The 25,708-nt window shown below is 39.4% G+C and overlaps 1 protein-coding gene across 1 annotated transcript in view; it reads left to right on the plus strand.

Annotated features, from left to right (window-relative positions):
• The window catches only part of LOC122808189 (antigen WC1.1-like), a 997,107-nt gene that overhangs the window by 152,214 nt on the left and 819,185 nt on the right, over positions 1-25,708 (plus strand). Inside the window, exon 5 of the mRNA XM_044079157.1 lies at positions 21,887-22,216. Within this exon, the coding sequence (XP_043935092.1) occupies positions 21,887-22,216 (330 nt within the window). The remainder of the gene's footprint in view (positions 1-21,886; positions 22,217-25,708) is intronic.

Consider the following 25,708-nt stretch of genomic DNA (forward strand, 5'->3'; position numbering starts at 1 on the left):
TTATTGCATTAATTGTTCTCTATACCAAGCATTTTGTACTTAATACTCATTTCATTTAACGGCTTAATTCTGTTATTGTAAGATATGTCCTGTTCGGACTCATACATTTCATTATCATTTACGTTTTCAGTCACTGAACCATTGTAGTTACTAAATGATTTGTATTGGTTTAACCATGTACCAGAAATAACAAAAATAACATGCAGGCCAAGGGGCAAACACTCCGTTGTGATAATAAACGTAAACAACTTAAAAATATATAACAAAATCACAACGGAACGACCAGGCAGGAAAACACAGTCACTAAATCACTCCAAATAGAGCTTCCTTGTTTCCAGGTAGGGAAAGTCCTGTTTCTGTCCATAGGTTCAGGCCCTGTGAGCCCATAGAGGAATAGAGGAATAGACAGAACCAGGACTTTCCCTACCTGGAAACCAGGAAGCTCTATTTGGAGCATGCCCCAAAGAGGTGAGAGGGTAGATGATGCCATCACTCAGGGCCTCAGGATTGGAAGGCAAAAGTAAAGTTTATTCGACTGGAGAAGATGCCATTCCAAACAGGAGGGATTTCAGGGAACAGTGGGAGAGACTAAATTATGGGACTGTGGACTCTGGAAGTATTTCTAACACCACAGGTGACTGTAATACAGTGGCATTTGGCGGCGGAATTAATGTTGACAATGTAGATGATAATTTTAATCAAGGGGAATGTTCTTTTACCATTTCTGGTACATGGTTAAATCAATACAACTCATTTAGTAACTACAGTGGTTCAGTGACTGAAAACGTAAATGATAATGAAATATATGAGTCCAAACAGGACCTATCTTACAATAATAGAATTAAGCAGTTAAATGAAATGAGTATTAAGTACAAAATGCTTGGTATAGAGAACAATTAATGCAATAAAGCTGTTGGTACCACATTTCACTGTGGTAAAGAAATTTATTTTCCACCTCCTTTGAGTGCCAGGATTGTGTTGCTTTTGGTTTACTTGTCTTTTTGGGCACGCTTTCCTCCGTTTCGTTTTTGCTGATATATATGTTCTCTGATTCGATCTTTAAGTGCCCTATCAGTTTTCCCAACATAGAATTTAAACATTTCAAACAATGTGCAAGATATACCACATGTTTAGTATTACATGTAGCAGAAATTTTAAAAGTGTATCTCCTTTTTTCATCTGGGTGCATAAATGTAGTGCTGGTGTTCAAGTAACTACAATAATTACACTGTCCACACATGGTTAAACCTTCATACTCTAAAGATTTTAATTCATTCCTAGGAAAACATAGCTTCCTTTTAAGGGACAGCTCATTTTTAAAGAAAAACCTAGGTTCATGGTCAATAATATTACTAATGTCTTTGTCTGAGGTTAAAATACCCCAATTTTTTTTTTACTATGCCCATATATTTATATACATCAGATGAGTAGTATAGGGGCATCTTAAGTTTCCTTGTAGTATTAGTATTTTTAATGTAACTAGAAGCACTTCTTTCTGAGAAATATGGTTTTGCTACTGAATCTCCAAGTTTGGCCACTTCATGTACATTATTCTTTACCATCTTCTCATTATAACCTCTCTCTATTAAATTTGTAATAACATTGTCAGTGCAATCTATAAAGTTTGCTTCCCTTCCGTTGAGCCTATAAACTCTAAAAGCTTGATTTCTTACAACATTCTTAAAAATGTGCTGAGGGTGCATGCTGTCATGTGACAACAAAGTATTCACATGGCATGGTTTCTTGTATTGTTTTGTGTACAGCCTGTTGGTGTCATCCCTCAATATCGCTACTTCAAGAAAGTTGATTTCATCTACAGAGTTTATGGAAGGGAATTTAAAAACATGGCAATACTATTAACATAACACACAAATTCAGATAATTGTTGCTTGGTCCCATTCCATAAAATAAAAAGGTCGTCCACAAATCTTCTAAAAAATGAAATATATTTACTATAAGGACCTAAGGACCTTTTAACAAATGTTCTTCTTCCCAAACCACCAAAAGCTGCATTGGTGTAGCTATTGGCACACAAATTGCCCATAGCTATGCCATTGCTCTGCCAATAAAAGGTTTTTCCAAATACAAAAACATTACAGCATAGGACAATTTCAAGTAAAGCCTTTAAAAGTAAAATCTGCCTAACTTCAAAGTTAGAGTAAGTCATATGAAACTTTTCTGTGCTCTCAATTCCAATTTCATTCAGAATCACCGTGAAAAGTGAGACCACATCCATGGTAACAAGTATGTAGTCAGCATTAACATCCAATGTTTGTATATGGTCAGACAGAAATGACCTTAAATTATTTTCTACGTATATAGAAATAGGTTCAGTGGACCATCCTCTTCTGAGACTATAGGTCTCATTGGTGGATTACTTTTACTTTTATGAACTTTAGGTAATCCATGTATACAGGGAATAACAGGATGTTCTATAAGAAAAAAGTTATAGAACTCATTAGTTATAAGACCTTCATTCAACAATGCTTTTTACTTCTCTTTTATCTGATTAAAAATTCTGTTTATTTGAACATTTGTAATTTGCATATACAAACTGGTGTCTGCTAACATAGTCTGCATAGCTTGTGCATGCATATGAGAGTCCACGACAACAATAGGGCCCCCCCTAATTAGCAGGCCTGATTACAATGCTAACATTTTACTGCACGTTTGTTAGAGCCTTCCTTTCATTTTTATTTAAGTTATTTTTCATATAACCTTTGTCGCCTTCAACACTCTGTGTTTTATACACTTCTTGTATACACATTGTCTCAAATGCATGTATTAATGGATTAACTGGTGTTATAAATGAACTAGGTTTTCTAAACAAGTTCATTTCTCCACCTTTATTTTCAGCAAACAACATTTTCAATGTTAAATCTCTAGAAAACTTTTTTATATCAAAAATAACTTTAGTAATGTCTGAGTACCTACTTGATATGAATGAAAGTCCTTTTTGCAAGATACTCACTTCTTCTGATGAAAGAGTGCTATGAGATATGTTCAAAATGCCTTCTTGTGAAAAAAGGCTTTCGTGAAACTGCCCGGGCCCATATTCTGTCCCTCGTATTTCCTCTTCTGGTGACTTCTGCTTCTGCCCATGGTTTTGAAGTCCATCTCTCTGACAGGTAGAGGAAAACAAAGTTTCTGTTTAATGACCTGAGTATCTGTTTCATCTGATGGATACCAGCTCTGGAAAGATAGCTAACTGTGACTTAGTCTGGTGAGGAGGACATCAGTGTGCCTTACTACAAAATCACCAATAAGCAGGAAATGTGGCTGTGATGTGGTTTGCCTTAAGGGCTTAGTAGTAGAGGCACTGCATATAGTGCTACTGTGTGTGGGTGTAGGTGGTGTTTTAATTGAGTGTTTACAAAATAGCTGAGAACAATTTCTTTGATTGTACTGTGCAGGATGTCTTAGTGTTTAGGAAGGTTACCTATAAGTACCTCAGCATAAGAAGTTTTATCTGTAGGGTCTTTACCCTGTTCAGTAGGCATGGTGCAAGTGTCACTGGCCACCTCTCTATGATTAGTGTTGGTTGTATGAGAGAGTTGTACCTCCAGCATTAAAGTGTATTTACACCTCTTGCATACTTTATCTGTTTTATTAAGAATAAGTTGGTTGTTAGTGTACATGATGCAATTACTACAATGTCTCAGAATACCCATCTCAACCAGACTGGGCAAAGAGAGAGAGTCAGAAAGTGCATAATATCCATGGCTATTGATCTACTATGGAGGAGTGAGGGAAATTTTATTATTGAATAGGTGAGTAAGACAAGGAACTTGATGAGCAGTGCTCAGCTATGGGCAAACTAGATGCTCTAATTGTTAAAAACAAATCTGTCTTGACAGCAATGCCCCAAGAGTGTAGACCCACAAACTATCCTAATATAAAATAACTGGTTTGGAACCATGGAACCAAAGTGCATAAATCAAAACAAAGAAGCTTAAAACAGCAGGCACAGTAAACCTTCACTAGCAATTCCCAACTCATAATGGAGGAAGATACCCCCTGCTATCTAAACCTTCTCATTGTAAAATAACTGGTTTGGAGTCGAAGTGCTTAAAGCAGAACTAAGACACTTTTAGAATAGCAGACACAATAAGGCTTCAATCAACATTTCTCAGCTCAGAAGGGCATAGGTTATCTGCTCCTGCCACAAAATTGCAGACCACAGACCTTCTTAATGTAAACTAACTAGCCAGAGTGCAAGTGCTTAAACTAAAAATAAGACACGTTTAGAATAACAGACACAATGAACCTTCAACCAGCAGTTCCCAATTGAGAAGGGTATAAGCTACCTTTCCTCCCACAAGAGTGTAGACTACAAACCTTTCTTATGTAAGATAACTAGTTTGAAGCTCAGGTGGTCAAATCAAAGCTAAGAGGCTTAGAATAACAGTTACAGTGCAATCAGGCTACTAACAAGCAGTAATAGATGTAGCAGATCAGCTTTCATTTTTCAATAAGTGGAATGGAGGCAACTAAAGATAATTCAAGTTTAAGAGAGTAAGGGGGTGCGCCTTACCAGCTGATCTCTCAGTGCTCAGTAGAATGAGCTAATGAGATGGGACTGGGAGGAGTGTCCATAATCAGATTTATAGTAGGGGTGGGCAACTCAAAAGCCACAAAGTTTAAATGTACAACAGAAGAAGGGCAGATGGGTGGGAAAAATAAAAGCAGACAGATCAGCAATAATCAAACAAAGAAAACCATAGCTCTTGAGACATTTTGCAAGAATCGCATATCCAAATGTATTAAATAGGCCTAAAGTCACTAATTGATGAAATCTCCTTGTCTCCTTAACATAATACCATACTTATTACTTGAATGGAGCCTTCTAACAGTCACCCTCTATGCTTCAAATTGTTATATAGCCCTGCAGTTAGACTTCCAAGATAATCTTTCCTCACTTATAAAATTCAGCCAGACGCTGTCTGCACCCATGACTTTATTAGGATTTAAATCTCAGATAGCTGCATTCACCTTCATAGCTATGGTGCATATACCTAAACAACTGTTTTGCTCATCTGTTAACTTACATTCTTGTGAAGTACTAAAATCACAGTATGGTTGAGACCCTTCACCATGCTTACTATATAAAACACTGTAATATTTCCTAAAGGACTCCTGTACATCTTAATCTGATTTCACCATCTGTCCTTTCATGGTCTCCGCTAGCCTTTTTTTTTTTAAGATTGAAACAGCTATGCTGGCCATTTTTTGTCAGTCCTGCTTCTTAACTGTCAATAATTTCTTCTCCAAGCAAGCTCTGCTTCTGCCTGGGAAATATACAAAATTACTTTCTCCATGCTCAGCCCGTCCATGTTACTTTTATTTTTCTATAGCTATGCTTTCTTTATTTAATATATTTTGTTGCTCAACCTCTAATTGTGTTTCTTTTTCTTTAATAAGGGCATCTCTTTGTCTCTTATGTCTACCCTCTTTTTGCACTAATTCACCTCTCAGTGCTGCCTTGTATAATTGCCTCCAGTCCATCCCCAGTTCTTAATTCTCTTCATTTCTATTAACTGCATCTGTTATTATATTCCATAAACTCATCTACTGTTATTTTCCCCTTCATTTATAATGTTCCCATTGCGACCCCTTGAAACTGTCTTCCTGAGGAGGTTACCTGACCTCCATCAAAACCATGACATGGTCTGATAAATTAAAGTCTTGTATCTCCACATCAATGACATATTTTAGCCTTATTTTAGGGGCTAGGATGAGATCAGATGTACTACCCTGACTGTAAAGATTTCTGGATAAGGTGGCAGCCACTCTCTGACAATGGGTTTTTCTACGGCTATTAACCCACTTCATTTTTCGTAACCAATCTTTCCCTACTTCCTGCGCCCTTATATGAGATTATTGGCTGCAGTATAGCCTACTGATACTTGCATCTATCACTAGGATGAAATCCACCATTAAAGCAACTGTACTTTTACCCACTAGCTCATGCTCAGATTACCTGATTCATGGAAGTTATAGTCCCACTGTAATCGACCCTCAGTAGACCAATAAGTGAGTACAGTGCACCTTCCTTTATATACTTTACAGTTGCAACAACTGATGCAGCCTCAGAAGTTACTTCCAAAAAAAAAAATGCAGTGTGAAAACATGTCCTTTGTAGATGGACTGAAAACCCTGTACTTTGACTGTCTCCTGCTGACTGTTAAGGAGTCATCTATGCCGAACCAACAAGGCAATCTGAAATCCAGTCTTGACAGAACTGGTGCACATTTATAAGGCAAACTGCATAAGAGCCACCAAAGCTAAGGATCTAAACCCGGTCTGTGACACAAAAAGAACATGCTCGAGAGACAGGTATGTGTCTCAGAAATGTCCCATTTTCTGGAACAGGCTTCCTATTCACATAATGCAGAACCCTTCCCTGACTCTCTTTAAAAGCAGTTTGGATCAATGCAGTGGGAATTGAAATTCACTGATGGGATACCACCCATATCCCTTATGGACAGAGGCAGTCTATAAAATGCTCAAAGGCATAGGCACAGACCTAAGCCATCATCTAGTCCTTATGGATCAAAAACTGGGCAAAATTTGTGTAAAAGTGTCTAGGCTTGTAAGAGCTCGTGAACTATTACCTTAGCATTCTCCTATGAACTTTTGAACCTATATATTAAAAAAAGAAGGATCATTGTTACTCAGTGTATAGATATTATCAATTAACCACATATCCCTTTGAATACTGCCTTTCTGAATAATTTGTGTCTCTATGACTTCTTAATTTTTCCATACTAATTTGCAGAGATTCTTAGAATATTATAAGTCTCTTGCTACTCCCTCCTGCATTATGGTCAGTGTCACTTAAAGCTTGAAGATGCAGTGAGCAACTGTGAAAGTTTTTAACTAGCTAATAAAACAGACAGTTTAGACTCAGGGTTCTTGGGATACTCACTTTTTGCTTGTTACTACTTGGAGAAAGTAGTTTGATAGCACTCTTGTTTGTGATACTTATGAAAAGCGTAAACATGTTGAAAATTACTTGACTTAAATTTACCTGCCATTTTTCAGCCTTTGGTGAGAGCTAAGGCTTCCATGTGACAGCTATCTGAGCTTCTGTTCCAATGAAGGACTGGAGTGCTTAATTTTGATTGGCCAGTTTCTTCAGGGGCATTACCTCCATTTTGATTTGCCAGTTTCTGTAGGGGCATAGGTTTACAGACTTTAAATGCCAGGATACTTGTTCAGTTTGGTGCTCCTTATTGCTTGGCTACTGTGAAGACAAGAAGAATATAGAGAAGTAAAAGACTACGAAGCCCCTTTCCATCTGGATTTCTGCTGTTTCATCATGCTACTAGGGCGTCATCAGCTTCGTAGGACTGGGTCTTTGGTATTCCAGCCTTTGGTGAGAACACAGGATCCTATATGACAGCCACCTGACCTTTGGGTCCAGTCAAGACTGGAGGCTTAATTTTGTTTGACCAATTTCTATGGGGGTGTTGATTAAATTTGGATTGGTCAGCTTCTGCAGGGACAGAGCCTTACAGACTTTAAATACCAGGAGTCTTGCTCAGCTTGGCAGAACAATTTTTTTATCTTATAACATCTTCATCAGTCTTGTTGAGCTACTGTGACTGATTTTACTACTGCCTTATTATACACAGTGAAGTCATTACTTTTATTTTATGCTTTTGAAATTATTGATTGCACTTTTTGTGGAAATACTACTAAAATTAGCACTTCTGTTATGCACAGACTATTGTGTCCCATTAGCATTGTATTGTTATACTCTTTTTTTTCCTGACTGTAGTGTTATTACATTTAAATAATCTTGCACTATTTCACCTATTTCCATTAGTACTGTAGTTCATTACTGACAGTGTTTAAGATATTACTGCAGTGTTGCCTGGTAATGATGCTAAATAAATAAAAAATAACTTTTTATCTCAGTTACCAATTGCATTTTTTGATTATAAGTGAAGTTGCATTTCTACTTGCTACCAATTACTACAGCATTATGGCACTACCATATCACAGTCACATTCCTCTGAGAAAAGTGTTCTTGAGGGTGGTTATAATGCCTGTGGTCCTGACACCCAAAAGGTAGCTGACAGTGACCATGTCCTTGTCCAACCTGGTAAGTGGGGAATCTCTATGCCTAACAATGGAGTCACCAATTAGTAAACATTTCTTTCATAGGCTAGTTTGTGAATACCTGACTCTGAACAAATTGGTTGTTGGTGACCTTTTCATTGCTGTTTTCTATGGTTCAAGAATTTAGCCAGTGGAAAGGCTTAGATTAAAGAGGTTCAATAGGAGTTCAGACAGGTCTTAGCTGGTACTGGCAACCTGTATGAAATGTTCATAGCTTTTGATATGGGTATGATGACTTGTCCAGTAATAGTTAAGGGGGTGGCTGGGACTGTGAAATCTGTGGAATAGCCATAACTGTGGGTAGGGTAAAATTTATACTAAACTTGTCAACTATGATATTAGCTATTCATTTTTGATCATAGTGGGTAACATTATTGTGAGCTATTACCAAACATTGTTGGATAAAAGTAATTAATTTCCTGACATAGTTAAGTATTTGTAATTATGTTTTGTTTTATTAGTAATTTAATTAATTTATTTTATTTTATTTTCAATAGAACACTGATTAATTCTTACCGGTTTCACTCTCTGCTGGGGGGGGGGGGGGTCCATTAAATAACCACTCTTACAGGGTATGAAAAAGTGCATTCACAAATGTGATTTAAATACTAATAGGTTCATAGGTAGGTACTAGGCTATTGGCCCTAGGGCCTATATAAGCCTAGCCAAAAAGGTACCCTGGCTTTTGCCACCCAAGAAAATTATTTCCCTGTGCCCCTGTCGAGCAGAGCCACAGAGGTGATCCTGGGGTGAATTTCCTATCTCCCATCCAATCATCAAGATTTTTCTTGAAGAGTGCTAATGAAGAGCTTTGTTTGATATAGATAGGTAGTTTGTTCCAGAGTATGGGAAGTCTCTGGGACAGGAACCTATACCCCTAGCATGCTCTGTTTATTGTAGTGACAAGGTTTAGGTCCCTAGAGCATGTACCTAGGAGGGATTGGGATTTCTTTAAGTGGAGCATGTCCACCAGCTCTGGGTTTGACATGGCTTTGTATGTTAGGCAGAGATCACCTCTGAGTAGGCAATATGTGATGGAGTAAAGCTGGAGTTTTTTGAGACGGTTCATGAGGGCATCTGTTTGAGGCTAGTAATCCTCTTTGTGAGGTATTTCTGCAGCCTTTCCAGTTGTTGTAGATGTCTTGTGAGGTACATACCAAAAGGGCATTGTACAATATAATGGGTCTAATGAGTGATGAGTAGAGGGGAACAATGACCTCTTTTTTCCTGGATGAGAAACTTTTTGTGATGAGGTGTGCCACGTAGAAGGATTTCCTGACTACTGTGGCGATGTGATTATCAAAGAAGAGACTACTGTCTACCTGTGTCCCAAGGTTTCTTATCACACTTTCTGTGTTAAGTAGACTACCACCTATGCGGTAGCTCATGGGTACAGAGTTTTTACCAAAGGGGATGACAGTGCACTTTTTGGCATTGAGCTTGAGGCCATGGCTTTGACACCAGGCATCTGTCTCTGTGAGACCTTTTTGTAGGATGTCCACATTGTCAGGAGTTTCGATTATGGCTTCTAGTTTGTAGTCATCTGTGAACTTTGTTAGCCAAAGACCTTCTGTGTTAGCCTGTACTTCATAAAAGTAGATACCAAACAGGAGAGGACCCAGGACTGAACCCTGTGGTACTCCACTTGTCACTGGTCTGAAGATGGATTTGGAGTCTGCTCCTTTCACAGTGTGGGTTCTGTCAGTGAGCCAGTTGTCAACCCATCTTGTGACATAGGGATTTATAGCTAGTTTAGTGAGTTTATCTATAATTCCAGAGTGGGGGATGGTGTCAAATCCTTGGCAAGATCTAGATAGGCTGTGTGAACCACTTTACCCTCATCTGTGGCTTTGGTGACTGCTTCAAAGAAGTCTATCAGGTTTAGGAGACATGATCTGCCTTTTACAAACCCAAACTGGGTGGGGTCCAGAGTTTGGAGATTATCAATGTCTTTGTGTATAAGATCCATGATGACATGTTCCACGGCCTTGCAGACCAGGCTCTTTAGGCTAATGGGGCAGTAGTTCCTGAGGTCCATGGTGGCTCCTCCTTTGTGGAGTGGGATAACCGTTGCTGTGCTCCATTCAGTGGGCACAAAAGCTGAGGTGAGGCTATGAATGAACATGGAGCATGTCCACCAGCTCTGGGTTTGACATGGCTTTGTATGTTAGGCAGAGATCACCTCTGAGTAGGCAATATGTGATGGAGTAAAACTGGAGTTTTTTGAGACGGTCTGCATAGGGCATCTGTTTGAGGCTAGTAATCCTCTTTGTGAGGTATTTCTGCGGCCTTTCCAGTTGTTGTAGATTTCTTGTGAGGTACATACCAAAAGGGCATTGTACAATATAATGGGTCTAATGAGTGATGAGTAGAGGGGAACAATGACCTCTTTTTTCCTGGATGAGAAACTTTTTGTGATGAGGTGTGCCACGTAGAAGGATTTCCTAACTACTGTGGCGATGTGATTATCAAAGAAGAGACTACTGTCTACCTATGTCCCAAGGTTTCTTATCACACTTTCTGTGTTAAGTAGACTACCACCTATGCGGTAGCTCATGGGTACAGAGCTTTTACTAAAGGGGATGACAGTGCACTTTTTGGCATTGAGCTTGAGGCCATGGCTTTGACACCAGGCATCTGTCTCTGTGAGACCTTTTAGTAGGATGTCCACATTGTCAGGAGTTTCGATTACGGCTTCTAGTTTGTAGTCATCTGGGAACTTTGTTAGCCAAAGACCTTCTGTGTTAGCCTGTACTTCATAAAAGTAGATACCAAACAGGAGAGGACCCAGGACTGAACCCTGTGATACTCCACTTGTCACTGGTCTGAAGATGGATTTGGAGTCTGCTCCTTTCACAGTGTGGGTTCTGTCAGTGAGCCAGTTGTCAACCCATCTTGTGACATAGGGATTTATAGCTAGTTTAGTGAGTTTATCTATAATTCCAGAGTGGGGGATGGTGTCAAATCCTTGGCAAGATCTAGATAGGCTGTGTGAACCACTTTACCCTCATCTGTGGCTTTGGTGACTGCTTCAAAGAAGTCTATCAGGTTCAGGAGACACGATCTGCCTTTTACAAACCCAAACTGGGCGGGGTCTAGAGTTTGGAGATTATCAATGTCTTTGTGTATAAGATCCATGATGACATGTTCCACGGCCTTGCAGACCAGGCTCTTTAGGCTAATGGGGCAGTAGTTCCTGAGGTCCATGGTGGCTCCTCCTTTGTGCAGTGGGATAACCGTTGCTGTGCTCCATTCAGTGGGCACAAAAGCTGAGGTGAGGCTATGAATGAACATGGAGCTTAGATGGGGTGCCAGTTTATTCTGCATTCCATGTAGAATGCAGCCTGGGATGTTGTCAGGTCCCATGGATGCTGTGTTCAAAGCCTTGAAGAGTGTGCTTTTTACCTGTGATTACAAGAACTTTACATTCTTCCAGTATAGAGATGGGGCCTTTAGGGAGTGAGAGGGTGGTAAAGTTAGCACTGAACCTATCTGCCAAGATGCTGGCAATATCAGTTGGTTCTGTATATTTAGTGCCATTGTGCTGCAACTCAGAGCAGATCTGAGTGTTGCCACTGAGATACTTGACATAGCTATAGAATGCTTTGTGGTTCTCTTTAGAATCAGAGGCAATTTTGTTTTCATAACTGGGCTTTGGAGGGTTTTATGAAGGATCTCAGCTTTTTACTGAGGCTGACCAGGGAGATCCTCCAATCATGGGATTTTACTCTTTTTTGCAACAGTTTCTTTCTTCTGTTGTAGAGTTTGTTTATGACAGGGGACCAACAGATTGGCTTCCTTTTTTTGGAGGATAGCACCTTGGTTCTGTTAGGGATAGCACAATCCATGCACTCATGTAAGTGCTTATAAAGTGCATTTGTGTAGGATTCAGCAGTCTTACCTCTATTGTCCATCTGCATGGGTGCCATGACGTTTGCCACTTCTGTCTTAAGAAGCGTGAAGTTGGCTTTGGAGTTATTTTTACAGTGATTTCCCTAAAGGAGGTGGGGGTGGGATGTGGGTGTCTAGGGTAATTAGCTTGTGGTTGGAACTGACCAATGAGGATTTGACCTCTGGTGTGGAACACCGGTCACCCATGTTGATAATGACCAGGTCTAGGATATTGCTGCCCCTGTTTTGGGGTGTGGATAAGTTGATCCAAGGCATTGGAATTTTTGAATTCCAGAAAACGTTGAGCAAAAGAGTTGGTACATGTGTAGTTTTCCCAGTTAATGGTGGGGTAGTTGAAATCACCCATTATTAGGGTGTTGGGTTGTACCCTAACATTTTCAGTGTATCCAGAAATGAGGAGTGTGAATCCTGGGGCATGGTGGGGGATCTGTAGCAAGTTACAATTTGAATTGCCCAGATTTAGTTGCACTTGGATACTCTCAGATGCATTATGTTGAGCAACTAGCCTGGAGGTGTGGATATCCTTAATGAATATGGACACATCTCCACCTTTAGTGTTTCAGTCCAGGTTAGGTGGGCGAAAGGTGTGGAATGAATTATAGCCTGGTAATGCAGGGGTGCACTCTACAGCCTTGAACCAGGTCTCTGTCACTGCACAGATGTCGATGTTCTCCATTTTAAGGAGTGCCTCGAGTGAATGCACTTTGAGGTTTAGACTTCTAGCATTTAGTAGCATTACTCTCAGATTTTGCTTGCTTGTACCTGTTAAAGTGGTGAATTTGTCATTTGAACCTTGCCTAAAAAAAGCACTACAGGGGTGGCAAGAGCCTTAGCCAGTATCCAGAATCCCAAGGGCAACAGGTGTAGGCCATCTCTGGCAAAGCATCATGGTCTGTCGATCATATCATCCCAGGCAGACAGATAGTGGATCCCCTTAGAATGACACCAGAAGCTTAGGCAATTGTTGAAGTCAATCATTTTGTCCTTTTAGTGTGGTAGGATTCTGGGTGATGGCAGGATGCTACTCAGGGCTAGGGTCATACCTGCCTGGGCTACAAGATTGGAAACCTCCTCCATGTCTCTTTTCATATAGTCCAGGGAGGTACGTCTCAGGTCATTCACACCAACAGGGACAATGACAGAGTCATATGTGTGCTTGTTGTGGAGTGACCTGAGTGCGTGCATTATGTGGTGGATCCTGGCACCAGACAGGAAGCTGATAGTAACTTTCTCCTTGTTTAGCCTGGTGAGTGGAACATCAGTGTGCCTGACTATAAAGTCACCTGTGACTAGAGTGTTGGGTACATCATTTTGCCTTATGGGCTGTGGTTGCGTGGCACATTGAGTTTGTGGGCTATGTGTCATTTGGGTTGTGTTGGGGGCTGGAGGTTGCTTGTGTTTCTGCTTTGGAGGTCTCCGTTGCCTTTAACCAGAAACTCCCAGCTCAGAAGGGCAGAATCTACCCTCTCCTCCCACAAGAGTGCAGACCACACCTTCTTAATGTAAAATAACTGTCCCAAGTGCTTAAACCAGAACTAATACACTTTTAGAATAACAGACACTAAGCCTTCAATCAGCAACTCCCAACTTAGAAGGATGTAAGCTACCTGTCCTGCCACAACAGTGCAGACCACAAACCTTCTTAATGTAAAACAACTGGTCTGTATTAGTAAGGAACAAAAAAGTACATTAACAAATAGAGTGGGATAGAAAGTATCACAAAAGTACTGAAATATGTGTACAAAAACATACTTTGTTTATAAGCTGCTAGAAATGTGATCTATACACTTTGTTTACAGAAGGCTGAGGAGACAGAAAGCAAAATGATTGCATATCAGTGGAGGATATTTGCTAATTATTTCAGGTTATGTGTCTGAATAGGTAGTGGGTACATTGTGACTTATTAAATACCTGAGATTTTAGCTGTGTGTGGAACTTGGGGTAAGTTGCGACATCTTTAAGTTTGAATGGAGAGGATTCCCACAGTTTAAAAGTTTTGGAGTTGTAAAACTTATATTTTAAGTTCATACGCAGTGGTGCAGCACTTAGCATTGTCACCTCACAGCAAGAGGTTCTCCTGTTCGATTCTTGGCTGGAGCGCCTTCTGTGTGGAGTCTGAATGTCCTCCCTGTGGTCGAGTGACATATAAAGTCATGCAGGTAGTTGCGTGCATGAATGGGTGTGCCTTCTTAGAAGGTTGGGCATCGAGCTGGCAACTTGGCACCATAAAAATCCACTGCCAATCATTAGTGGACTGGAGTTCCACTGTGCTGACCCCTGACCGAGAAAAGCTGAAAGACATTACTTTTTACTCAGCTTAGAGCTTGCTAATGGTTACCTTAAGAACTTTACTAGTTTGCTGATGTGTGCTCTTAAAGTGCAGAGAATTAACTAATTTCTCCCTCATTATACAATTTATTTATGAAGGAATTGGGTCTCATTAATTTCTCATTACATTTGTTGCAGATAGGAGCTGCCTTCTCAATAGAACTATTTAAGTGGGAGTAGAAGTCAGAGGCACTGGCAGTGGTTTTAGCAATGGGTCTATTGGAGGACAAATGCAGTAGTATTTACTTAGGTCATCTAGTGACCGAAGAAAGTTTGCTTTTGAGAAGTCCTCAAACACTGATGTATTTCCATGGAAGATGTCAACCATTTTAGTGGAAATGATGACTGATTTATGATCTGATTTAAAGAGTGAGGATGATCCATTTGAAGGTGTACAAGAAGTAGCCATATTTATGATACAAAATAAAGGGTAAAAGGGTCCCTTGCAGGATGGCTATCTGATTGTCCAAGGCAGCTAACATATATGATATCAGTGAAGCACTGGGCATACTGACCATTAGCAGTGTGGGTCAGCCATTTTATTGATGGATAATTGCAGTCCACAGCTAGAAAGGTATTGGGTATCAGGGAGCAGTTAGTTATCATGTTCAGAAGGGGAAAGGGGAATGTTCTATGGCTAACTATAAAGTGGTAATTTGTCTAAGTGATTTGGACATCTAGGAGTTCACAATAAGAGACACTGTAGAAATGCTATAGACCACAAAAAACACTGACTTTACTTAAATCAAATGAGGTGTCCCAAGGAATCTGTCATGAGGTGATGTTATTCTTGATAAATACTAATACTTCTCATAATTTCCAGTGGGTCTGAAGATGTGATAGGCCCTAAACCCAAGAATAGAGTAAATGAGTGCATATGAAACTATGTTTCTGTAACTACGCATATATGAATATGTTCAAGTTACAGGAAAGCTTCAAGTTTAACCATTTTTTTCTTTTGTATTAAGACTCATGACATTGAGTTGTGATACTTTGTATGTTGCAAAGTAGAATTTACAGGTTGGATTATCCATTGGACAAACTCTGCATACAGAGTCACAATGGGGATAGCAAAGGCTTTAGCCAGAGTGAAAAAGACTTGAAAAGAGGAGTGCAGACAATCTCTCACAAAGCAGGAAGACTTGACAGTCATTTCATTCTGAGTTAACACATACCAGATCCCCCTAGAATGACACTAGCTACATAGCGTATTCTTGTTCATCTTTGTGGATGATGGAAAAAAAATACCAGAAAGGCCAGTGTCATTCTTGCCTCAGATCCATGCATTGCATATCACTCTGACTACAGCACCTGAGGCCATTCACCAGTACATGGGCCACTATCAGGTCAGAATCATATTTGTAAGTATGAAGGGATTTAAGAGCTCTTTTTACATCTCTAGCTGTTGATTAGTAAAGACATTTGTCACTCTATTCTTTCCAGCCTGCTGTTGATTGTGTCAGGAAGTACAGTTTGCTGCTTACTGCATTTAGGGTGAACAAGGCAATTCCCTTTTAAAGGCTCTCCAATGTAAATACTATGATTTATTTGTTGACGTTTTATAGATAGGCTTCAGTCAGAGAGGTGTTTGTACTCCTATTGGCCAGTGTGTGCCTCAATAAAGCATAGCAGCCCTGAGTCAATAATCTACTGGCCATTGGGGAGGCTTGACAGTTAGCAGACAGATGGTAGAAAATGATACAAAAAGGTATCTTTAAGAATAAAGGAAATAATTTGAAGAGATAAGCTTAAAATGTCTTAGAAGATTTAAAGTTATACTAATTCACAGAAAGGGTGCAGATGATTGCAATGTTTTTTATGAAACTATAATATTGTCAAGATATCGACATAATTATCCAGTCAACTGGTGAAGATGCAAGGTATCCGTCTTTGTTTCCGGAGGCATAGATTCAGGAAAGAGTGAACTATAAGAAAGGGTGTGGACCTCTGACCACTCATTCTGCTTGTCTTCATCATCTGGGGGAGGGTGGGAGGACCTACCACTAATTCTCAACATTATAAAGGGCAGGTCCCCAGCATGTCAGCGGTGCAGTAGCAAATAGTGATAAGGCAGCACACTGGGGCCAAATCCGGGGCTTTGGCATGCAGTCAACTATGGACATTCCATGCCATATTTCCAGTCAGGCTGGCATTAACTGTTAGAAGCATTGGTGTTTTGCAGTTCTGCAGGTTTTCTGTCTGTCATTCACCTGTTCCTTACTTGTGTGGTATTGGTTTTATGGCATATGTTAGTTTTTTCCATGTGGAATGATTTTCACAACTAATATGACAGTGTTGTCTGCATATATTGAAGTATCCCACATTTGGATTATACAGAAGGAAAACTATTATTAAATAACTTAAGAGACAGAAAAACATGAATACTCATGAAGTGAGGGTACTAAAGGCTTACAGTTTCAATGAGGGCAATACTATTCTGCATTCTAAGGGGATTCAGTATCTGTCTGCATGGGACGACATGGTCGACAGACCACAATGCTTTGCCAGAGATGGCCTGCACCTGTCACCCCTGGGATTCCGGTTACTGGCTAAGGCTCTTGCCTCTCCTATAGTGCCTTGTTTAGGCAAGGTTTAAATGAAAAATTCACCACCGTAACAGGAGCAGGCAAGCAAAAACTGAAGGTAATGCTACTCAATGCTAGAAGTCTAAATCTTAAAATGCACTCACTCAAGGCACTCCTTAAAATGGAGAATATCGATATCTATGCAGTGACTGAGACCTGGTTCAAGGCTCTAGAGACTACACCTGCATTATCAGGCTATAACTCATATCATACTTTGTGGCCATCAAACCTGGTCCAGAACACCAAAGGTGGAGGTGTCCATATTCATTAAGGATATTCACACCTCCTGGCTAGTTGAGCAGCATAATGCATCCAAGCTTATCCAAGTGCAACTAACTCTGGGCAAAACTGCAATCCAAATTGTTGCTTACTACAGATCCCCACCATGCCCCAGGATTCCCACTCCTCTTTTCTTGATATACTGGAAAATATTAGGGTTCAATCAAGCACCCTAATAATGGGCGACTTCAACTACCCCACCATTAACTGGGAAAACTACTCATGTACCACCTCCTTCTCTCAACACTTTCTGGAATTCATAACTTGCAATGCCTTGTATCAACTTATCCAGACCTCCACCAATGGCAACAATATCCTAGACCTAGTCATTACCAACATGAGTGACCAGTGTTCCACACCTGAAGTCAAATCCTCATTGGTCACATCCAACCATAAGCTAATCACCCTAGATATCCACATCCCGCCCTAACCCACCATTAAGGAAACCTCAGTAAAACATTTCTCCAAAGCCAGCTTCATGCTTCTCAAGACAGAAGCGGCGAACTTCATGACACCCATGCAGATGGACAATACAGTTAACGACTGCTGAATCCTCCATAAATGCACTCTATAAGCAATTACACTAGTGCATGGATTGTGCTATCCAAAACAGAATCAAGACGCTATCCTCCAAAAAAAGGAAGCCAATCTGGTGGTCTCCTGCCATAAACAAACTCTACAACAGAAGGAAAAAACTGTTGCAAAACAGAGTAAAATCCCATGAGTGGAGGAGCTCACTGGTCAGCCTCACTAGGAAGCCGAGATCCCTTATAACATCCTCCAAAGCTAACTACGAAAACAAATTGCCACTGATTCTAAGGGCAACCACTAAGCATTCTATAGCTACGTCAAGAATCTCAATGGCAACACCCAGATCTGCTCTGAGCTACAGCACAACAGCATGAAAATTGCAGAACCAACTGATATTGCCAGCATCCTGGCAGATAGGTTCATTGCTAACTTTACCCACCTCTCACCCACTAAAGAATCCATATCTATACAGGAAGAATGCAGAGTCTTAATCACATCTATGCAGGTAAAAGCTACACTCTCTAGAACCCAAAACACAGCATGCATGGGACTGGACAACATCCAGGCTGCATTTTACACGAACTTCAGAACCAACTGGCTCCCCACATAAGCACCATATTCAATCATAGTCTCATGTCAGGCTTTGTGCCCACTGAATGGCACACATCAACAGTTATCCCACTCCACAAAGGGGGAGCCACCACTGATCCTGGGAACTATCACCCTATTAGCCTGACAAGCTTGGTCTGCAAGGCCATGGAACTTATCATCATGGAACTCATAAAGAAAGACATTGGTAACCTACAAACTCTGGCACCACCCAGTTCAGGCTTGTGAAAGGCAGATCATGCCTTCTGAACCAGATCGACTTCTTTGAGGCAGTCACCAAAGCCGTAGATGATGGTAAAGTGGTTCACACAGCCTATCAAGATCTCGCCAAGGCTTTTGACACCATCCCCCAGTTTGGAATTATAGCTAAACTCACTAAACTAGGTATAAATCTCTACGTCACAAGATGGGCTGCCAACTGGCTCACTGACAGAGCCCACACTGTAAAAGTCAAATCTGACTTCAAACCAGTGACAAGTGGAGTACCACAGGGTTCAGTCCTTGGACCTCTCCTGTTTGGTATCTACCTTTCTGAAGTACAGGCTGACACAGAAGGCCTCTGGCTAATGAAGTTCGCAGATGACTGCAAACTAGGAGCCATAGTCGAGTTCCCAAATGATGCGGACATCCTACAGAAGGGCCTCACTAAGACAGATGCCAGGTGTCAGAGGCATGGCCTCAAGCTCAATGCCAAAAAGTGCATTGTCGTGCCCTTTGGTAAAAACTCTGTACCCATGAACTACCACATAAAAGGCAGTCTACTTAATGCTGAATGTGTGATAAGAGACCTTGGGACCCAGGTGGACAGTAGTCTCTTCTTTGATAATCACATAACCGCAGTATTCAGGAAATCCTTCTATGTGGCACACTTCATCACAAAAAGGTTCCCATCCAGGAAAAAAGAGGTCATTGTTCCCCTCTACTCGACACTCATTAGACCCATTATAGAGTACAACACACCTTTTGGAATGTACCTCACAAGACATATGCAGCAGCTGGAAAGGCCACAGAAGTACCTCACAAAGAGGATTACTGGCCTCACACAGATGCCCTACACTGACTGTCTAAAAAAAACTCCAGCTTTACTCTGTAGCATATTGCCTACTCCAAGTAGATCTCTGCCTAACATATAAAGCTATGTTAAGCACAGAGCTGTTGCACATGCTACACCTAAAGAAATACCAATCCTTCCAAGCTACATGGTCTAGGAACCTAAACCTTGTCACCACAATAAACAGGACATGCTGGAGGGATAGATTCCTGTCCCAGAGACTTCCTATACTCTGGGACAAGCTACGCATCTATGTCGAGCAAAGGTCCTCGTTAGCACTCTTCAAGAAAAATCTTGATGAGTGGATGAGAAATAAGAAATACACCCCAGGGATCACTTTTGTGGCTTTGCTGTACAGGGGCACAGGAAATTAACTTTCTTGGGTGGTGTAAGCCAGGGAACCTTGTTGGCTAGGCTTTCTTAGGCCCTTGGGCCAATAACCTAGTACCTATCTATGAAGCTATGAACCTATGAACTAGGAACACTGAAAAATAGTGACAGAAAATTACAAAATATAATTCAAAAAATAAGATGGTGAAAAGCACATCAGCATCATAATCTGAATGTCTGAAGGCTTTCTAGGGCACTGTGTGGTGTAGTAGTCATTAGGTCTCCTGGCTATTTTTCAGTTCATAAATATCACATCTTCTTTTATTCCAGATATGGTATTTGCCATTTCAGAATGCAAGGCTGCAAGGGCTAGCATTGTGTACTGCATCTAACTGAACGGTAGATAATATAGGGTTTATATCAGTCCATCGAAACGGATGAATATTGAATGCCAGATGTTCCAACTGTAAAGTTCGAACACTGGTAATCGCAAAGCTGCAGAACACCAAATTCTTTCCCAGGGAAAGAATTCAGTGGGCCATTTCTGTGGCTTCACATGTATTAGGAATGTGTTGGGAAGTTACAGGTTGGGTTCAGTTAAGTGTGCGATTGTGTGGATGTTAGGGTTAAGGCACGGGTTAGGTGAGTTAGGGTTAGGGCGCGGATGAGGTGGGTGTGTGATAGTGAAAGACTTTATGGATAGGGCGGGACAGATGAGTTAGGGTTAAGGAGCAGGTCAGGTGAGTGTGCGATAGTGACGGACCTTAGGGTTAGGGTTTGGGTTAAGGTAAGTGGAGAGGTAGTAGTGTATGTACAGTTTAATGTAGGGTTAGATGTAGGATTTTGAGTGTATGTGTGCGGATTGATGTTGTTTTGGTGTGTGTGTGTTGTGTGTGTTTCTTGGAACAGCAATTTATTTTTTCCCCTGGAAAAAACATTGCTGTTCTAAGACTTCGATGTCTGTGCAGTTCATGGTTTGAAGTTCGAACATATGGTGTTCGAACTTCAGATGTTTCAGTGAACTGATATAGACACGATAATATAGGCTGCTATGCTGTGGACATATTCTATACTGTATTACTTGGTGACTAACATAATATTAGATGGTGTGTAAGATTTGGGTCTACTAGACATTACCAAAATGTCAGTAGACCGACTTTCAGATTACCGAGATGAAAAAGTCGAAGTTTCAGTTAATTGAAACTTCACTTTACCAACATTCAGATGAATGAACGTGTAAAAAGCTGACACTCTGATGTGAGTATAATAGGAAATCTGCTAATTTCCACACTGTAGTGTGATCTTGGTGTAGGTATATGTAAGTTGCAGGAGGTTTGGGGGCGCAGCCTGGCATGGGAGGTGCAGGGGGGCACTGCCCCCCTGCAAAAACATAAAGTTCATTTATTTTTTTGGTGTTTTTCTTTTGTGTGTTTCTATTTTGTAATGAATATTCATGATGGTGCTATAGCTACCATCATGACTATTCAGTGTGATGCTTTGGCTTTGCTGTTATTGGTTGGTGGGCGGGGTGTGGTTTTGGTTGGGTACATTAGCTGGATTTAATAAGCGTAGTTTACTGTTGCTATAGTGTTGATGATGCATGTAGTGTTTGTATTTTCTGTAAGTTGTACTCTGTTTTTATTTATTTATTTATTTTTGTTTGGTTTATAGTGGGAGGATTTAAGTTTGTAGGGTAATATATATTTGAAATGTGTTAATGGCTTCTGTATTGTTTTTTAGTTGAGGTCAGTCAGTGTTTTATAAGTTCAGTTATATGATAGTCAGGTTTTTGACATTTCAGGATTTTGAAAGTCTGGTGTTATGGTCTCAGCGTTTTGGGTTTCGGTTATGTGGTAGTTCGATCTTATATAGTAAACTTGTAAGATTCATCTGATTCACTAATGCATTTGTAAAGGCAAGCTGTAGATGGCCTGTAATACTTGAGCCATGTCATTTTATTATCTTTACTCAGAAATGTTTACATAATACCTGCACCATAGCTTTAGAAACGGTGTATCTGAAATTGCTTTTTTCCTCTTTTTTATTAACATGTCCTTTCAGATACTTTGCAAATTTGCTGCCATTTATTAAAAAAATTTAAGTATTTATGTTCTGTTATTGACGCTCATTTCAGGCCCTAGACAGTACACACCAAGACTAAGAAATGGAGGCAGCCCTTGCGATGGTTACGTGGAAATATACTACAGTGGTTCGTGGCACAGAGTACAAAATGCATTATGGGAGAATGCTACCGTGGATATGGTTTGTAGACAACTGAGGTGTGGAACTACTATGCATGTATATAACACTACATTATTTAACAATGGAAATGGAACCATCCTGCTGGAAGATGTTCAGTGTCAAGGAAATGAATCTTTATTAAGCAATTGCAACTGGATTATCTCTTCCAATCAGGAGCCAGAACTACCAAGGTACAACAAGGATGTAAATATCTTTTGTACAGGTTAGTAAAGCCTTAATCATTTACTTCTTGGGTTTAATTGTACTTAGAGATTGGGTAACCTGTACATAATTGCAGAGCAAACATTCTCCAGCAGGGTGTTAATGTGCAGGTAATGCCCAGTGATGAATGATATCTCTACTTCACAACAGGATATTAAGCTGCTGTGGCGCTCTGACTGTAATGGAGATAACATCCACCATTGTTTTACATTTGCTAAGCAGCACATGTGCTATCAAGTGTAAAATTAGAAAAGAAAGTATGTGTTTGTGTGTGTGTGTGTGTGTGTGTGTGTGTGTGTGTGTGTGTGTGTTTGTCTGTGTGCGTGTGCATGTGTTTGTGCAGGTGTGTGTGTTTATGACTGTGTGAGTGAGTGTATGCGTGCATGAAAGTGAGAGTGAGTGTAAATGGGACATTATTTTAGCTTGCTAAGCAGTGCATTTGCTGTTTAGCAAGTGTAAAATTAAAACAAATGGATAATACACACATTTTTACTATATTTTTTATGAGTGTGTTTATGATTCTGTCTGCATGTGTGAGTGTATGGGTGCTTACATGCATGAAAGCGAATGTGTGTGTGTGTGTGTATGAGTGACAGAGAGAGAGAGCGAGAGAGAGAGAGAGAGAGAGAGAGAGATCGAAATCAATAGAGTAGTGGATGCAACTCTTTAAAAATATATGCATACCTCTCAATCTGTTAATGCAAGAAACCAGGATAAAGTCTAAAATAATGAGGGAACAAAGGCTTACAGATATGGACAGATTTTAAATATTGTTCTTATAAAATTAAAAAGTTGTAATAATAAAATGATTTATATTATCATGCATTCTCTGGTGGATATGAAGTGCATATACCTCTCGCCTGTCTCTATTATACCTCTGCTAAAATTTTGGACATTCTCTTATTCTGTCTGTATCTTACATTAATAGTACAGATAATTTAAAAGTGTCCCTGATTACTTATGGATTTGTCCCTGATTCTGGTGAGATTTGTCCCTGATTAGCTGAGCACTATGATAAATTCTGAAACTCAAATGTAACTCATTATTTATTGACATTAACCCCCAACGAGTAGCCAGCATATACTACAGCAAGTTTGAAAAAGGCAGAGGAACTATTTGATATCAGATTTATTAATATATACATATAAAACAATTTAACAGATAGCCCATTCTCTAAGTGCAATAATGGCCTCCAGGCCATGTGCTGCTGTGTAAACAATTCCCTTCCAGAAGCATTATTGCTTGATTCTGTACCACAGTATTTGACAAGAAAACTACTGACTGTATTTAGCAAAGAATAATATTTTGTATCCAAGATCACTTTGAAAGATGGCTTGGCATTGTTGCATTGTTTAGTTGCTGATATTATTACTTATTTTTTGCTGTAGTGATTTAGCTCAGGATGATGCCCTTTGGGAATAACAAGTTAATGGCAAGCCTCTTAGCTAAACTGACCGACATCTGCAGTTGATATCTATGTGCAAAATATAGATTGTTTAATATACTCTGAGTTTGTCATGGTGTACAGAGAAATACAACTTACTTTATATGGGTGTATTTAAGAAGTGCCAACTTTTTCCCAGTTATTTTGAAACAAAATGTACTTCAATGTATGCTCTTGGGTATAAACATGTTGCACCACCCTAATATGAACTAGAAATAAAAGCACATACACCATTCCTTATGTCTTATCAATGACAAAGCTCATTACTGCCTATGCAGGAATGTGTGAATTGCTGACAGACATGTAGTGGACATCATTTTTCCTAATTGTGCAATGTAATTATGCTGTTTGGAAATCTTATCCTTATTGTACATGCTTGATCATCTTAAACTTACAGCTTCATCATCTAACAAGCTTCCAATCCTCCATTTCTTATTGACTGCAAAAGAAAGTCAGTATGTTGTTACTGGTGTCATTGGCAAGCTATGTTAGATTCAGTTATGTAAAAGTGAATAAGTCATTTACCTAAATAAGAAAAAATGAGCAATACCATGAATTCCATGAAATCACCATGTGAGATCTGCATTATAAGCACAGTTCATTTCCTTTACGGGTTAAGATTAAGCTAGGAAATTTCGCTTCCCACAAAAAGGAAACACAAGTTTGCTTCTTTAATGTGAACCTTTCAAGATTGTGAGCATCAGGAAGGAACAGAGGTGTGCCCCTCCTGAGTTGGGAGGGTTGACAGCATGGGTATCCTGTATGGTGTTCCTGAATAGCGATGCACTTGTTAGAAAGAACTCTACCTTTGCTGTGTCCTATTTTACTATACTGTTAGTCAGTCAATTATAGTTTTGTTAAGTTGTTAAATGAACTAAAATAATTTATTAATTGAAGAAATATGAAATAATCAATATCCATTTAATGAGATATGTACAGCATAAATAGAAAAGTTTAACTTGAGTAACTTTAGATTAAGATAAAGGAGTTTTAAATAGGATAAATACATGTTTTATATATATATATATATATATATATATATATATATATATATATATATATATATATATATATATGTATATAAAATCACATACACTTAGTTAAATGATAATCTAGATTTTTATAGTCTAGGATTAGAACTGAATTGACTGAATATAATGCATGCCATTTCTTATATAACATGGTTAACATATATAATTTTACATTTCCTTCAACTTCTGTCTAATTTAAATTTTCAAATAGTAGCAGAGGGAAGTTCATTCTGACTCTGGATATTGGTGGAAGTTTTTGGGTAGTATTGCTATTCAAACCAGGAGTTTTAAACTCCATGTGGGGAGAAGGGAATAAATCAAGTTTACTTTTAGTGTTTCACAATTTATTTATCTATTTTTACTGGTGTCTACTATTATTGATAGAATGAGCTTAACTGACAATATACTAAAATCAGTTTCACATACAACAGGTTCAGGTTATATAGAAATGTTTTTTTTTTTCTAGCCATGATATATAAATAATTACTTGTGCTTATGGATAAAAATTACTTTTTTGAACTGCATGTCCATTAATGTTAATGGACTGAATAATGGATGTAAGAGGAATAGTCTAAACAAATATTTAAAGATCTTTAATGCTTAAATTATATACTTACAAGAAACACATTTAATATAAGATGACAGTGAGATTAGTTTGCTTTCAAAGGGATTAACTTTGTTGGCCACTGCAGGTCTGACACAGCACAGATACTGGATGACTTAAAATCCTACGTCAGAAAATTGAATCTGAAAGTTCTGTACCATGGCAAATGTGATACCACTAAGAAAAAAAAAACTATTAAAGAAACAATAAAAAGACCCAGTAGTTACTGCCTTCCCTAATATCAAATGTTAGAAGCCTTTGAGGTCAAATGTAAACTGAGCATCAGGAAAGTACTGGAAAAACCAGCATGGAGGAAGTTTATAACCTTAACAAGGTGAGAAAAAAATCATTGTTAGAGCTAGGCAGAAATAAGTCTTGGCAGGTTATGAAGGCTGACAAGGGAGGGGATATTCT

This window comes from Protopterus annectens, chromosome 8.part0 (assembly GCF_019279795.1).
Source record: "Protopterus annectens isolate FY-2018-M chromosome 8.part0, PAN1.0, whole genome shotgun sequence".
NCBI classification, from domain to species: domain Eukaryota; kingdom Metazoa; phylum Chordata; order Ceratodontiformes; family Protopteridae; genus Protopterus; species Protopterus annectens.